We start from the raw sequence: 17,621 nt of genomic DNA on the forward strand, positions 1-17,621 counted from the left end.
TCACAACCTTCCGGTTACTAGTCCAACGCTCTAACCACTAGGCTACCCTAGTGAGGGTTAGATTTGAGGGTTAGAGTTGAGGGTTAGAGTTGAGGGTTAGGGTTGAGGGTTAGGGTTGAGGGTTATAGTTGAGGGTTATAGTTGAGGGTTAGGGTTGAGGGTTAGGGTTGAGAGTTAGGTTTGAGGGTTAGGGTTTTGGTTAGGGGTTAGGGGTTAGGGTTGAGGTTAGGGTTGAGGTTAGGGTTAAGGTTAGGAATCAGGGTTACGGTTTGGGGTTATGGTTTGGGGTTAGGATTGAGGGTTAGGGTTATAGTTTGGGTTGAGGGTTATTGTTAAGGGTTAGAGTATGGTTTAGGGTTAGTGTTGAGGTTAGGATTAGGGTTGAGGTTAGGATTAGGGTAGAGGTTTGGGGTTGGAATTAGGAAAATTCTTGTCCCTATTCCAGATACACATTTTATCACTCACACAAACTGGTGAGGCAATGAGGATGATTAATGTTTAATATTAATGAGACTAACATCACATCTGATCAATCTTGAGTCGAAAACATCCATCTTCTGGATTCCATGTCACTTGATATCACTCTCCACATAACCCAGAGTGATATAACTCTCCACATAACCCAGAGTGATATCACTCTCCACATAACCCAGAGTGATATCACTCTCCACATAACCCAGAGTGATATCACTCTCCACATAACCCAGAGTGATATCACTCTCCACATAACCCAGAGTGATATCACTCTCCACATAACCCAGAGTGATATCACTCTCTACATAACCCAGGGTGATATCACTCTCTACATAACCCAGAGTGATATCACTCTCCACATAACCCAGAGTGATATCACTCTCCACATAACCCAGAGTGATATCACTCTCCACATAACCCAGAGTGATATCACTCTCCACATAACCCAGAGTGATATCACTCTCCACGTAACCCAGAGTGATATCACTCTCCACGTAACCCAGAGTGATATCACTCTCCACGTAACCCAGAGTGATATCACTCTCCACGTAACCCAGAGTGATATCACTCTCCACGTAACCCAGGGTGATATCACTCTCCACGTAACCCAGGGTGATATCACCTTTCACGTAATCCAGAGTGATATCACTCACCACGTGATCCAGAGTGATACCACTCTTCACATAATCCAGTTAGGGTTTTTTGTTTACATTCTGAAGAGAGAACTGATCTGAGATCAGCTCGGTCCGGTACCAGAGGACCAACTGTCAAGAGGGACATTTACAGAAATATTGGTAACACTTGATTGGATTTCATAACCAACACATTCATGGGTTATGGGTAATTAATGTGTTAAAACGTCTACATAGGTACCCTTGAAATAAAATATTCCAGAAATATGAGTCATGTAAAACCGGTAACGGTTGTAGCTTTAATACATCCAATCAGTGAGTGGAAAACATTTAAATATGATAGAAAAATAAACCAATGAGACATTTGGGGCTCAATTCAATCCGTAGTGCTTAAGACCTGCGCTAGAGCGCAATATAAATTTAAAGACAATGTTCCCGCGTTCACGGAGACGCTATTCATGGTAAGTACTGCATAACACTTAGTGTGTTGAGAAATCTGTTATAAATGTATTGTAATGGTAACTGCCTTAATCATGACTTAATCATGAGAATACATAATCTCTAGCAGTGCTTCCTGGGAATGGCAGTCAATGACGAACATAATCCAATAGAGCTACAAGAAGATGTTTCTTGGTTTGACAGATTCATTTTTTTTTTAGCATGTCTTGTTTTTTGTTTTGTTTACATATTTGACACGTTATTCCCAGCTTGCGATGGAGTTGGGAGACGCACAGCGATGAGATCCAGTTGATTCGTAGCTAATGGTATGTTCATAGAGGACAAGGCATTTGTGAGTTCACTTGATGGAGTTGGAGACGCACACCGATGAGATCCAGTTGATACGTAGCTAATGGTATGTTCATAGAGGACAAGGCATTTGTGAGTTCACTTGAATGTCTATCAACAACAACAACAAAAAGTCCAAGAGGCCTTGATCCTAATTTTTTGTACTGCTGGGGACAGAATGAAATGTCAGGATAGGAAATCAACTCCTTTCACGTCAGACCTACTTGTCTGTCTGTCGAGTGGTGGATCCTTGAGACGGACAAGACTACATTAATGTACAAATGATCTGGTCCCCTCTCCTCTCTCTCCCTAAAACATTACATTAATGTACAAATGATCTGGTCCTCTCTCCTCTCTCTCCCTAAAACATTACATTCATGTACAAATGATCTGGTCCTCTCTCCTCTCTCTCCCTAAAACATTACATTAATGTACAAATGATCTGGTCCTCTCTCCTCTCTCTCCCTAAAACATTACATTAATGTACAAATGATCTGGTCCTCTCTCCTCTCTCTCCCTAAAACATTACATTAATGTACAAATGATCTGGTCCTCTCTCCTCTCTCCCAAGGCTAAAACATTACATTAATGTACAAATGATCTGGTCCTCTCTCCTCTCTCTCCCTAAAACATTACATTAATGTACAAATGATCTGGTCCTCTCTCCTCTCTCTCCCTAAAACATTACATTCATGTACAAATGATCTGGTCCCATCTCCTCTCTCTCCCAAGGCTAAAACATTACATTAATGTACAAATGATCTGGTCCTCTCTCCTCTCTCTCCCTAAAACATTACATTAATGTACAAATGATCTGGTCCTCTCTCCTCTCTCTCCCTAAAACATTACATTAATGTACAAATGATCTGGTCCTCTCTCCTCTCTCTCCCTAAAACATTACATTAATGTACAAATGATCTGGTCCTCTCTCCTCTCTCTCCCTAAAACATTACATTAATGTACAAATGATCTGGTCCTCTCTCCTCTCTCCCAAGGCTAAAACATTACATTAATGTACAAATGATCTGGTCCTCTCTCCTCTCTCTCCCTAAAACATTACATTAATGTACAAATGATCTGGTCCTCCTCTCTCTCCCTAAAACATTACATTAATGTACAAATGATCTGGTCCTCTCTCCTCTTTCTCCCTAAAACATTACATTAATGTACAAATGATCTGGTCCTCTCTCCTCTCTCTCCCTAAAACATTACATTAATGTACAAATGATCTGGTCCTCCTCTCTCTCCCTAAAACATTACATTAATGTACAAATGATCTGGTCCTCTCTCCTCTCTCTCCCTAAAACATTACATTAATGTACAAATGATCTGGTCCTCCTCTCTCTCCCTAAAACATTACATTAATGTACAAATGATCTGGTCCTCCTCTCTCTCCCTAAAACATTACATTAATGTACAAATGATCTGGTCCTCTCTCCTCTTTCTCCCTAAAACATTACATTAATGTACAAATGATCTGGTCCTCTCTCCTCTCTCTCCCTAAAACATTACATTAATGTACAAATGATCTGGTCCTCTCTCCTCTCTCTCCCTAAAACATTACATTAATGTACAAATGATCTGGTCCTCTCTCCTCTCTCTCCCTAAAACATTACATTAATGTACAAATGATCTGGTCCCATCTCCTCTCTCTCCCTAAAACATTACATTAATGTACAAATGATCTGGTCCTCTCTCCTCTCTCTCCCTAAAACATTACATTAATGTACAAATGATCTGGTCCTCTCTCCTCTTTCTCCCTAAAACATTACATTAATGTACAAATGATCTGGTCCTCTCGCCTCTCTCTCCCTAAAACATTACATTAATGTACAAATGATCTGGTCCTCTCTCCTCTCTCTCCCTAAAACATTACATTAATGTACAAATGATCTGGTCCTCCTCTCTCTCCCTAAAACATTACATTAATGTACAAATGATCTGGTCCTCTCTCCTCTCTCTCCTAAGGCTAAAACATTACATTGTTCCAGGGTGATTCCATCTAAATGATTTGACCTAAAAAAAAAGGAGACAAATAGACAGAGGATTGATACTAAGGCCTAGATTCAATAAGGAGTCTATTCAATTAAGTATCGTGAAGTTCATTGTAACCCAACCCAATTGAAATTTACCTTCAATGTTTCTGCGTTAGCTCATTTCACTGTAAACGCTTCACATGTCCCCTCAATCAGAGGTTACCTTTAAAATGTTCTATCAATGTGATCTGTAATGCTTCAGCGATACATATAACATAGATCCCTAAGGCCTGGATTCAATCAGATCTAACTTTATAACCCAGCGATACCAGATAGCAGCGGTTTCCTCATTGGCTTATAGGTGGGTACTGTGTTGGAGCCACTGTGTTGGAGCCACTGTGTTGGAGCCACTGTGTTGGAGCCACTGTGTTGGAGCCACTGTGTTGGAGCCACTGTGTTGGAGCCACTGTGTTGGAGCTACTGTGTTGGAGCCACTGTGTTGGAGCCGAAGTCACGTCGGTGAGCTGCTGTTGTGATCGTTGTCACGGAGCCACACCTGTCCCACTATCGCGTTAGAGAGAACGAAGGAGAAAGTTTTGTTTTTTTAATAGAAAATAACGAAGGTCATAATTAGAAAATCCCTCAACTAATATAATAAGGATTTCTATCAGCACAATGGAGGTGTAGCTTAGAACACATTCCAGTCTTGTAACAAGGCTGCATAGGATTTATACTGATACGACTAGAAGCATCCGCGTTAGGTATAACAGCCGGGATCTTCACAGCTCCAACACAGTGAAACCTCCGACATGGCCTAACTTAAAACAACGGCACTGCTATTCTGTTGTCTCAGATCTGATTGGATCAAGCCCTCGATCTGTCACATTTGAGTTACAAGTCAAGCACTAAATAGGACACACTTTGTATAGCATAGTGTTTTAGGGACATGAAGCTGGGGTTAGAGGTTAGGGGTTAGGGTGGAGCTGGGGAGTGGACATGAAGCTGGGGTTAGAGGTTAGGGGTTAGGGTGGATCTGGGGAGTGGACATAAAGCTGGGGTTAGAGGTTAGAGTAGAACTGGGGAGTGGACATGAAGCTGGGGTTAGAGGTTAGAGTAGAACTGGGGAGTGGACATGAAGCTGGGGTTAGGGGTTAGAGTAGAACTGGGGAGTGGACATGAAGCTGGGGTTAGGGGTTAGGGGTTAGGGTGGATCTGGGGAGTGGACATGAAGCTGGGGAGTGGACATGAAGCTGAGGTTAGGGGTTAGGGTTGAATTGGGGAGTGGACATGAAGCTGAGGTTAGGGGTTAGGGTAGAGCTGGAGAGTGGACATGAAGCTGGGGTTAGGGTGGAGCTGGGGAGTGGACATGAAGCTGGGGTTAGAGGTTAGGGGTTAGGGTGGAGCAGACATGAAGCTGAGGTTAGGGTGGGGTGGGGCTGGGGAGTGGACATGAAGCTGGGATTAGGTGTATGTAGAGTTAGGGGTTAAAGGTCAGGGGTTAGGTGTATGTAAGGTGAAGGGTTAAAGGTCAGCGGTTACGGTTATAATCATCTTTACCTGGAAGTGGAGTTCCTCAGAATAAGTTCTTACTTTTCTGTGGACAAAAATAAAATGGGATAAATTAACCACAGCCTGCATATCACCATCTCAGTGCATATATCTGTACATATATACTATATCTATATCTACTCATCATGTGGACAAGTCTCAAATCTTACATTGCAGTCGACTCAGCAGATATTTCATTTTTTATGAAGGACAATGTTCAAAATTGTAAACCACAAAGGAGGGTTTCAAGATCATTGTGATATGCGGAGGGAAAATCTTTTTGAATGGGATCATTGACACAATGGACCAGACTGCTGTGAGTCAGTGTGGTAACGATGCACCAGACTGCTGTGAGTCGGTGTGGTAACGATGGACCAGACTGCTGTGAGTCAGTGTGGTAACGATGCACCAGACTGCTGTGAGTCGGTGTGGTAACGATGCACCAGACTGCTGTGAGTCGGTGTGGTAACGATGCACCAGACTGCTGTGAGTCGGTGTGGTAACGATGCACCAGACTGCTGTGAGTCGGTGTGGTAACGATGGACCAGACTGCTGTGAGTCGGTGTGGTAACGATGCACCAGACTGCTGTGAGTCAGTGTGGTAACGATGGACCAGACTGCTGTGAGTCAGTGTGTTAACGATGGACCAGACTGCTGTGAGTCAGTATGTTAACGATGGACCAGACTGCTGTGAGTCAGTGTGTTAACGATGCACCAGACTGCTGTGAGTCGGTGTGGTAACGACGGACCAGACTGCTGTGAGTCAGTGTGGTAACGACGCACCAGACTGCTGTGAGTCAGTGTGGTAACGATGCACCAGACTGCTGTGAGTCGGTGTGGTAACGATGGACCAGACTGCTGTGAGTCAGTGTGGTAACGATGCACCAGACTGCTGTGAGTCAGTGTGGTAACGATGCACCAGACTGCTGTGAGTCAGTGTGGTAACGATGGACCAGACTGCTGTGAGTCAGTGTGGTAACGAACGATGCACCAGACTGCTGTGAGTCAGTGTGGTAACGATGCGCCAGACTGCTGTGAGTCAGTGTGGTAACGATGGACCAGACTGCTGTGAGTCAGTGTGGTAACGATGGACCAGACAGCTATGAGTCATTGTGGTAACGATGGACCAGACTGCTGTGAGTCAGTGTGGTAACGATGCACTAGACTGCTGTGAGTCAGTGTGGTAACGATGGACCAGACTGCTGTGAGTCAGTGTGGTAACGATGGACCAGACTGCTGTGAGTCAGTATGTTAACGATGGACCAGACTGCTGTGAGTCAGTGTGTTAACGATGGACCAGACTGCTGTGAGTCAGTGTGGTAACGATGGACCAGACTGCAGTGAGTCAGTGTGGTAACGATGGACCAGACTGCTGTGAGTCAGTGTGTTAACGATGGACCAGACTGCTGTGAGTCAGTGTGGTAACGATGCACCAGACTGCTATGAGTCAGTGTGGTAACGATGGACCAGACTGCTGTGAGTCAGTGTGTTAACGATGGACCAGACTGCTGTGAGTCAGTGTGGTAACGATGGACCAGACTGCAGTGAGTCAGTGTGTTAACGATGGACCAGACTGCTGTGAGTCAGTGTGGTAACGATGCACCAGACTGCTGTGAGTCAGTGTGGTAACGATGGACCAGACTGCTGTGAGTCAGTGTGGTAACGACGCACCAGACTGCTGTGAGTCAGTGTGGTAACGATGGACCAGACTGCTGTGAGTCAGTGTGGTAACGATGCACCAGACTGCTGTGAGTCCGTGTGGTAACGCCGCACCAGACTGCTGTGAGTCAGTGTGGTAACGATGGACCAGACTGCTGTGAGTCAGTGTGGTAACGATGGACCAGACTGCTGTGAGTCAGTGTGGTAACGATGGACCAGACTGCTGTGAGTCAGTGTGGTAACGATGCACCAGACTGCTGTGAGTCAGTGTGGTAACGATGGACCAGACTGCTGTGAGTCAGTGTGGTAACGACGCACCAGACTGCTGTGAGTCAGTGTGGTAACGATGCACCAGACCGCTGTGAGTCAGTGTGGTAACGACGCACCAGACTGCTGTGAGTCAGTGTGGTAACGATGGACCAGACTGCTGTGAGTCAGTGTGGTAACGATGGACCAGACTGCTGTGAGTCAGTGTGGTAACGAACGATGCACCAGACTGCTGTGAGTCAGTGTGGTAACGATGCGCCAGACTGCTGTGAGTCAGTGTGGTAACGATGGACCAGACTGCTGTGAGTCAGTGTGGTAACGATGGACCAGACAGCTATTAGTCATTGTGGTAACGATGGACCAGACTGCTGTGAGTCAGTGTGGTAACGATGCACTAGACTGCTGTGAGTCAGTGTGGTAACGATGCACCAGACTGCTGTGAGTCAGTGTGGTAACGATGGACCAGACTGCTGTGAGTCAGTGTGGTAACGATGCACCAGACTGCTGTGAGTCAGTGTGGTAACGATGGACCAGACTGCTGTGAGTCAGTGTGGTAACGACGCACCAGACTGCTGTGAGTCAGTGTGGTAACGATGCACCAGACCGCTGTGAGTCAGTGTGGTAACGACGCACCAGACTGCTGTGAGTCAGTGTGGTAACGATGGACCAGACTGCTGTGAGTCAGTGTGGTAACGATGGACCAGACTGCTGTGAGTCAGTGTGGTAACGAACGATGCACCAGACTGCTGTGAGTCAGTGTGGTAACGATGCGCCAGACTGCTGTGAGTCAGTGTGGTAACGATGGACCAGACTGCTGTGAGTCAGTGTGGTAACGATGGACCAGACAGCTATTAGTCATTGTGGTAACGATGGACCAGACTGCTGTGAGTCAGTGTGGTAACGATGCACTAGACTGCTGTGAGTCAGTGTGGTAACGATGGACCAGACTGCTATGAGTCAGTGTGGTAACGATGGACCAGACTGCTGTGAGTCAGTGTGGTAACGATGCACCAGACTGCTGTGAGTCAGTGTGGTAACGATGGACCAGACTGCTGTGAGTCAGTGTGGTAACGACGCACCAGACTGCTGTGAGTCAGTGTGGTAACGACGGACCAGACTGCTGTGAGTCAGTGTGGTAACGATGGACCTGACTGCTGTGAGTCAGTGTGGTAACGACGCACCAGACTGCTGTGAGTCAGTGTGGTAACGACGGACCAGACTGCTGTGAGTCAATGTGGTAACGATGGACCAGACTGCTGTGAGTCAGTGTGGTAACGATGGACCAGACTGCTGTGAGTCAGTGTGGTAAGGATAAAGACCTAGTAGAGTCTGTAAACACGCATCACTTCGCATTTTCAGCCTTTAAACCACTTACCCTGTTTACCAGTGTTTCAGCCCCTACACCACTTACCCTGTTTACCAGTGTTTCAGCCCCTACACCACTTACCCTGTTTACCAGTGTTTCAGCCCCTACACCACTTACCCTGTTTACCAGAGTGTTTCAGCCCCTACACCACTTACCCTGTTTACCAGAGTGTTTCAGCCCCTACACCACTTACCCTGTTTACCAGAGTGTTTCAGCCCCTACACCACTTACCCTGTTTACCAGTGTTTCAGCCCCTACACCACTTACCGTGTTTACCAGAGTGTTTCAGCCCCTACACCACTTACCGTGTTTACCAGTGTTTCAGCCCCTACACCACTTATCGTGTTTACCAGAGTATTTCAGCCCCGACAAGAAAGCTGAAGTGTGATAGACACTGGATGGAAGACATTCACAGCTCTATGGATGAGCTGAAAGAGGTAGAGACGGGAGGGAAGACATTCATAGTGATAGGTGCTGTACTGTCGACACCATAGTTGAGCTTCCTGATCACCCTGTCCTGCTGGCTCTGCTGCCAATACAATGAGATTATATTGTCTTGTGATTTGATATTTGACTGATGTTTTCATAAATTGATTTGGAGTGTAATTCCTCTGCTCTGTATTGAACCTCTCATCCATCCGTCCGTCCCGAGCTGCTGTAATCCTCCACAGATACAGCTGTGACCCAGAGTCAGACGTCCGGCCTCCTCAGCCAGTTGTTTACCTTCTTCTTGGCCTGTAGCAGCTCCTGGTAGAAAGTAGAGCGGAGGAAGCGGCTGTAGGAATCACTCTTCATCAGCTTGTAGATGTGCTCCTGAAACAGAGAAGGTACATTCCAATCTTACTGTTTACAGACCCACCAATAACCCCACTCCATTCTAACCCACCAATAACCCCACTCCATTCTAACCCACCAATAACCCCACTCCATTCTAACCCACCAATAACCCCACTCCATTCTAACCTTACTGTGTAGAGACCCACCAATAACCCCACTCCATTCTAACCCACCAATAACCCCACTCCATTCTAACCCACCAATAACCCCACTCCATTCTAACCCACCAATAACCCCACTCCATTCTAACCCACCAATAACCCCACTCCATTCTAACCCACCAATAACCCCACTCCATTATAACCCACCAATAACCCCACTCCATTATAACCCACCAATAACCCCACTCCATTATAACCCACCAATAACCCCACTCCATTCTAACCTTACTGTGTAGAGACCCACCAATAACCCCACTCCATTCTAACCCACCAATAACCCCACTCCATTCTAACCCACCAATAACCCCACTCCATTCCAACCTTACTGTTTACAGACCCACCAATAACGCCACTCCATTCTAACCCACCAATAACCCCACTCCATTCCAACCTTACTGTAAACCAACCCACCGACAACCCCACTCCATTCTAACCTTACTGTAAACCAACCCACCGACAACCCCACTCCATTCTAACCTTACTGTGAACCAACCCACCAATAACCCCACTCCATTCTAACCTTACTGTGTAGCAACCCACCAATAACCCCACTCCATTATAACCTTACTGTGTTCCAACCCACCAATAACCCCACTCCAACCTTACTGTGTTCCAACCCACCAATAACCACACTCCATTCCAACCCACCAATAACCCCACTCCATTCTAACCTTACTGTGTACCAACCCACCGACAACCCCACTCCATTCTAACCTTACTGTGTACCAACCCACCAATAACCCCACTCCATTCTAACCTTACTGTGTTCCAACCCACCAATAACCCCACTCCATTCTAACCTTACTGTGTACCAACCCACCGACAACCCCACTCCATTCTAACCTTACTGTGTACCAACCCACCAATAACCCCACTCCATTCTAACCTTACTGTGTTCCAACCCACCAATAACCCCACTCCATTCCAACCTTACTGTAAACCAACCCACCAATAACCCCACTCTATACCAACCTTACTGTGTACCAACCCACCAATAACCCCACTCCATTCCAACCTTACTGTGTACCAACCCACCAATAACCACACTCCATTCAAACCCACCAATAACTCCACTCCATTCCAACCTTACTGTAAACCAACCCACCAATAACCCCACTCCATACCAACCTTACTGTGTACCAACCCACCGACAACCCCACTCCATTCTAACCTTACTGTAAACCAACCCACCAATAACCCCACTCCATACCAACCTTACTGTGTACCAACCCACCAATAACCCCACTCCATTCCAACCTTACTGTGTACCAACCCACCAATAACCCCACTCCATTCTAACCCACCAATAACCCCACTCCATTCCAACCTTACTGTGAACCAACCCACCAATAACCCCACTCCATTCCAACCTTACTGTGTACCAACCCACCAATAACCCCACTCCATTCCAACCCACCAATAACCCCACTCCATTCTAACCTTACTGTGTACTAACCCACCAATAACCCCACTCCATTCTAACCTTACTGTGAACCAACCCACCAATAACCCCACTCCATTCTAACCTTACTGTGAACCAACCCACCAATAACCTCACTCCATTCTAACACCTGTCTAAAAATGTGGGCAAAATCAGAATCTGGACAAGAAAGGACAAAGGACGCATGTTAGCACCAGGTATAAACGGGCCGGAGAGTCACAAAGAAGTAATTAAACAGAACATTGTTCCTATTCAGCTGCAGTATTACTCTCCCCATTCAGAACACTACTTCCTGACTCCTCACAGACCTGTGCGTCCTCGAAGGCGTATCGTCCGGGGTCCTTGACATTCTGTGTGGTCTTGTCGTAGCTCTTGGAGTCAACGTTAATGGCACTGGGGGCCCCTGGGGCCAAGAACTCCTGCCAGATCTCCTGGACCCTTGTAGGGACCTCCCGAATCGGCCTCTTCTTCACCTCCTGAACCGCCAGCCAGAACCTGGACCACAGACAGATAAAGGAATGTTTAACACATCAACAGAACCTGGACCACAGACAGATAAAGGAATGTTAAACAACAGAACCACAGACAGATAAAGGAATGTTAAGCACAACAGAACCTGGACCACAGACAGATAAAGGAATGTTAAACACAACAGAACCTGGACCACAGACAGATAAAGGAATGTTAAACACATCAACAGAACCTGGACCACAGACAGATAAAGGAATGTTAAACACAACAGAACCTGGACCACAGACAGATAAAGGAATGTTAAACACATCAACAGAACCTGGACCACAGACAGATAAAGGAATGTTTAACACATCAACAGAACCTGGACCACAGACAGATAAAGGAATGTTAAACACATCAACAGAACCTGGACCACAGACAGATAAAGGAATGTTAAACACATCAACAGAACCTGGACCACAGACAGATAAAGGAATGTTAAACACATCAACAGAACCTGGACCACAGACAGATAAAGGAATGTTAAACACATCAACAGAACCTGGACCACAGACAGATAAAGAAATGTTTAACATCAACAGAACCTTGACCACAGACAGATAAAGGAATGTTAAGCACATCAACAGAACCACAGACAGATAAAGGAATGTTAAACACATCAACAGAACCTGGACCACAGACAGATAAAGGAATGTTAAACACAACAGAACCTGGACCACAGACAGATAAAGGAATGTTAAACACATCAACAGAACCTGGACCACAGACAGATAAAGGAATGTTTAACACATCAACAGAACCTGGACCACAGACAGATAAAGGAATGTTAAACACATCAACAGAACCTGGACCACAGACAGATAAAGGAATGTTAAACACATCAACAGAACCTGGACCACAGACAGATAAAGGAATGTTAAACACATCAACAGAACCTGGACCACAGACAGATAAAGGAATGTTAAACACATCAACAGAACCTGGACCACAGACAGATAAAGAAATGTTTAACATCAACAGAACCTTGACCACAGACAGATAAAGGAATGTTAAGCACATCAACAGAACCACAGACAGATAAAGGAATGTTTAACACATCAACAGAACCTGGACCACAGACAGATAAAGGAATGTTAAGCACATCAACAGAACCATAGACAGATAAAGGAATGTTAAACACATCAACAGAACCACAGACAGATAAAGGAATGTTAAACACAACAACATAACCACAGACAGATAAAGGAATGTTAAACACATCAACAGAACCTGGACCACAGACAGATAAAGGAATGTTAAACAACAGAACCACAGACAGATAAAGGAATGTTAAACACATCAACAGAACCACAGACAGATAAAGGAATGTTAAACACATCAACAGAACCTGGACCACAGACAGATAAAGGAATGTTTAACACAACAGAACCTGGACCAAAGACAGATAAAGGAATGTTAAACACACCAACAGATCCACAGGCAGATAAAGGAATGTTTAACACACCAACAGAACCACAGACAGATAAAGGAATGTTAAACACACCAACAGAACCTGGACCACAGACAGATAAAGGAATGTTTAACACAACAGAACCTGGACCACAGACAGATAAAGGAATGTTAAACACACCAACAGATCCACAGGCAGATAAAGGAATGTTTAACACACCAACAGAACCACAGACAGATAAAGGAATGTTAAACACATCAACAGAACCTGGACCACAGACAGATAAAGAATGTTTAACACAACAGAACCTGGACCACAGACAGATAAAGGAATGTTAAACACAACAGAACCAGGACCACAGACAGATAATGGAATGTTTAACACATCAACAGAACCTGGACCACAGACAGATAAAGGAATGTTAAACACAACAGAACCTGGACCACAGACAGATAAAGGAATGTTAAACATATCAACAGAACCTGGACCACAGACAGATAAAGGAATGTTAAGCACATCAACAGAACCTGGACCACAGACAGGTAAAGGAATGTTTAACACATCAACAGAAACTGGACCACAGACAGATAAAGGAATGTTAAACACATCAACAGAACCTGGACCACAGACAGATAAAGGAATGTTAAACACATCAACAGAACCTGGACCACAGACAGATAAAGGAATGTTAAACACATCAACAGAACCTGGACCACAGACAGATAAAGGAATGTTTAACATCAACAGAACCTGGACCACAGACAGATAAAGGAATGTTAAACACACCAACAGAACCACAGACAGATATAGGAATATTTAATACATCAACAGAACCACAGACAGATAAAGGAATGTTAAACACACCAACAGAACCTGGACCACAGACAGATAAAGGAATGTTAAACACAACAACAGAACCACAGACAGATAAAGGAATGTTAAACACATCAACAGAACCTGGACCACAGACAGATATAGGAATATTTAACACATAAACAGAACCACAGACAGATAAAGGAATGTTAAACAACAGAACCTGGACCACAGACAGATAAAGGAATGTTAAACACATCAACAGAACCTGGACCACAGACAGATAAAGGAATATTTAACACAACAGAACCACAGACAGATAAAGGAATGTTAAACACATTAACAGAACCACAGACAGATAAAGGAATGTTAAACACAACAGAACCTGGACCACAGACAGATAAAGGAATGTTAAGCACATCAACAGAACCACAGACAGATAAAGGAATGTTTAACACATCAACAGAACCTGGACCACAGACAGATAAAGGAATGTTAAACACATCAACAGAACCTGGACCACAGACAGATAAAGGAATGTTAAACACAACAGAACCTGGACCACAGACAGATAAAGGAATATTTAACACATCAACAGAACCTGGACCACAGACAGATAAAGGAATGTTAAACAACAGAACCACAGACAGATAAAGGAATGTTAAACGCATCAACAGAACCTGGACCACAGACAGATAAAGGAATGTTAAACACAACAGAACCTGGACCACAGACAGATAAAGGAATGTTAAACACATCAACAGAACCACAGACAGATAAAGGAATATTTAACACATCAACAGAACCACAGACATATAAAGGAATGTTAAACAACAGAACCTGGACCACAGACAGATAAAGGAATGTTAAACAACAGAACCACAGACAGATAAAGGAATGTTAAACGCATCAACAGAACCTGGACCACAGACAGATAAAGGAATGTTAAACACAACAGAACCTGGACCACAGACAGATAAAGGAATGTTAAACACATCAACAGAACCACAGACAGATAAAGGAATATTTAACACATCAACAGAACCACAGACATATAAAGGAATGTTAAACAACAGAACCTGGACCACAGACAGATAAAGGAATGTTAAACACACCAACAGAACCACAGACAGATAAAGGAATGTTAAACACACAAACAGAACCTGGACCACAGACAGATAAAGGAATGTTAAGCACATCAACAGAACCTGGACCACAGACAGATAAAGGAATGTTTAACACATCAACAGAACCTGGACCACAGACAGATAAAGGAATGTTTAACACAACAGAACCTGGACCACAGACAGATAAAGGAATGTTAAACACACCAACAGAACCACAGACAGATAAAGGAATGTTGAACACACCAACAGAACCACAGACAGATAAAGGAATGTTAAACACACCAACAGAACCTGGACCACAGACAGATAAAGGAATGTTAAACGCATCAACAGAACCTGGACCACAGACAGATAAAGAATGTTTAACACAACAGAACCTGGACCACAGAGAGATAAAGGAATGTTAAACAGAACCTGGACCACAGACAGATAAAGGAATGTTAAGCACATCAACCGAACCACAGACAGATAAAGGAATGTTAAGCACATCAACAGAACCTGGACCACATACAGATAAAGGAATGTTAAACACATCAACAGAACCTGGACCACAGACAGATAAAGGAATGTTAAACACATCAACAGAACCTGGACCACAGACAGATAAAGGAATGTTAAGCACATCAACAGAACCACAGACAGAAAGGAATGTTAAACACATCAACAGAACCACAGACAGATAAAGGAATGTTTAACACATCAACAGAACCTGGACCACAGACAGATAAATGAATATTTAACGCATCAACAGAACCACAGACAGATAAAGGAATGTTTAACAACAGAACCACAGACAGATAAAGGAATGTTAAACACACCAACAGAACCACAGACAGATAACGGAATGTTAAACACACCAACAGAACCTGGACCACAGATAGATAAAGGAATGTTAAACACATCAACAGAACCTGGACCACAGACAGATAAAGGAATGTTAAACACACCAACAGAACCACAGACAGATAAAGGAATGTTAAGCACATCAACAGAACCACAGACAGATAAAGGAATGTTAAACACATCAACAGAACCTGGACCACAGACAGATATAGGAAAGTTAAACACACCAACAGAACCACAGACAGATAAAGGAATGTTTAACACACCAACAGAACCACAGACAGTTAAAGGAATGTTAAACACATCAACAGAACCTGGACCACAGACAGATATAGGAATGTTAAACACACCAACAGAACCACAGACAGATAAAGGAATGTTAAACACACCAACAGAACCACAGACAGATATAGGAATGTTTAACACACCAACAGAACCACAGACAGATAAAGGAATGTTTAACACCAACAGAACCACAGACAGATAAAGGAATGTTAAACACACCAACAGAACCACAGACAGATAAAGGAATGTTAAACACACCAACAGAACCACAGACAGATAAAGGAATGTTAAACACATCAACAGAACCTGGACCACAGACAGATATAGGAATGTTAAACAACAGAACCACAGACAGATAAAGGAATGTTAAACACAACAACAGAACCACAGACAGATAAAGGAATGTTAAACAACATAACCACAGACAGATAAAGGAATGTTAAACAACAGAACCACAGACAGATAACGGAATGTTAAACACAACAACAGAACCACAGACAGATAAAGGAATGTTAAACAACATAACCACAGACAGATAAAGGAATGTTAAACAACAGAACCACAGACAGATAAAGGAATGTTAAACAACAGAACCACAGGCAGATACAGGAATGTTAAACAGAACCACAGGCAGATAACGGAATGTTAAACAACAGAACCACAGACAGATAAAGGAATGTTAAACAACATAACCACAGACAGATAAAGGAATGTTAAACAGAACCACAGACAGATAAAGGAATGTTAAACAACAGAACCACATACATATAAAGGAATGTTAAACACATCAACAGAACCACAGGCAGATAAAGGAATGTTAAACACAACAACAGAACCACAGACAGATAAAGGAATGTTGAACACACCAACAGAACCACAGACAGATAAAGGAATGTTAAACACACCAACAGAACCTGGACCACAGACAGATAAAGGAATGTTAAACGCATCAACAGAACCTGGACCACAGACAGATAAAGAATGTTTAACACAACAGAACCTGGACCACAGAGAGATAAAGGAATGTTAAACAGAACCTGGACCACAGACAGATAAAGGAATGTTAAGCACATCAACCGAACCACAGACAGATAAAGGAATGTTAAGCACATCAACAGAACCTGGACCACATACAGATAAAGGAATGTTAAACACATCAACAGAACCTGGACCACAGACAGATAAAGGAATGTTAAACACATCAACAGAACCTGGACCACAGACAGATAAAGGAATGTTAAGCACATCAACAGAACCACAGACAGAAAGGAATGTTAAACACATCAACAGAACCACAGACAGATAAAGGAATGTTTAACACATCAACAGAACCTGGACCACAGACAGATAAATGAATATTTAACGCATCAACAGAACCACAGACAGATAAAGGAATGTTTAACAACAGAACCACAGACAGATAAAGGAATGTTAAACACACCAACAGAACCACAGACAGATAACGGAATGTTAAACACACCA

The 17,621-nt window shown here is 43.7% G+C and overlaps 1 protein-coding gene across 1 annotated transcript in view; it reads right to left on the minus strand.

Annotated features, from left to right (window-relative positions):
• Positions 1 to 3,694: 3,694 nt before the first annotated feature.
• Positions 3,695 to 17,621, minus strand: part of rgs7b (regulator of G protein signaling 7b) — a 113,060-nt gene continuing 99,133 nt past the window's right edge. Inside the window, exons 15-18 of the mRNA XM_090218032.1 lie at positions 11,456 to 11,642; positions 9,432 to 9,521; positions 5,426 to 5,462; positions 3,695 to 3,908 (exon numbers count right to left, since the gene is read on the minus strand). Of these exons, the coding sequence (XP_090074158.1) occupies positions 5,442 to 5,462; positions 9,432 to 9,521; positions 11,456 to 11,642 (298 nt within the window). The 3' untranslated portion in view covers positions 3,695 to 3,908; positions 5,426 to 5,441. The remainder of the gene's footprint in view (positions 3,909 to 5,425; positions 5,463 to 9,431; positions 9,522 to 11,455; positions 11,643 to 17,621) is intronic.

The sequence above is a fragment of the Oncorhynchus mykiss genome, chromosome 23 (genome assembly GCF_057628025.1).
Source record: "Oncorhynchus mykiss isolate SJ-2025 chromosome 23, ASM5762802v1, whole genome shotgun sequence".
In the NCBI taxonomy this organism is placed as follows: Eukaryota; Metazoa; Chordata; class Actinopteri; order Salmoniformes; family Salmonidae; genus Oncorhynchus; species Oncorhynchus mykiss.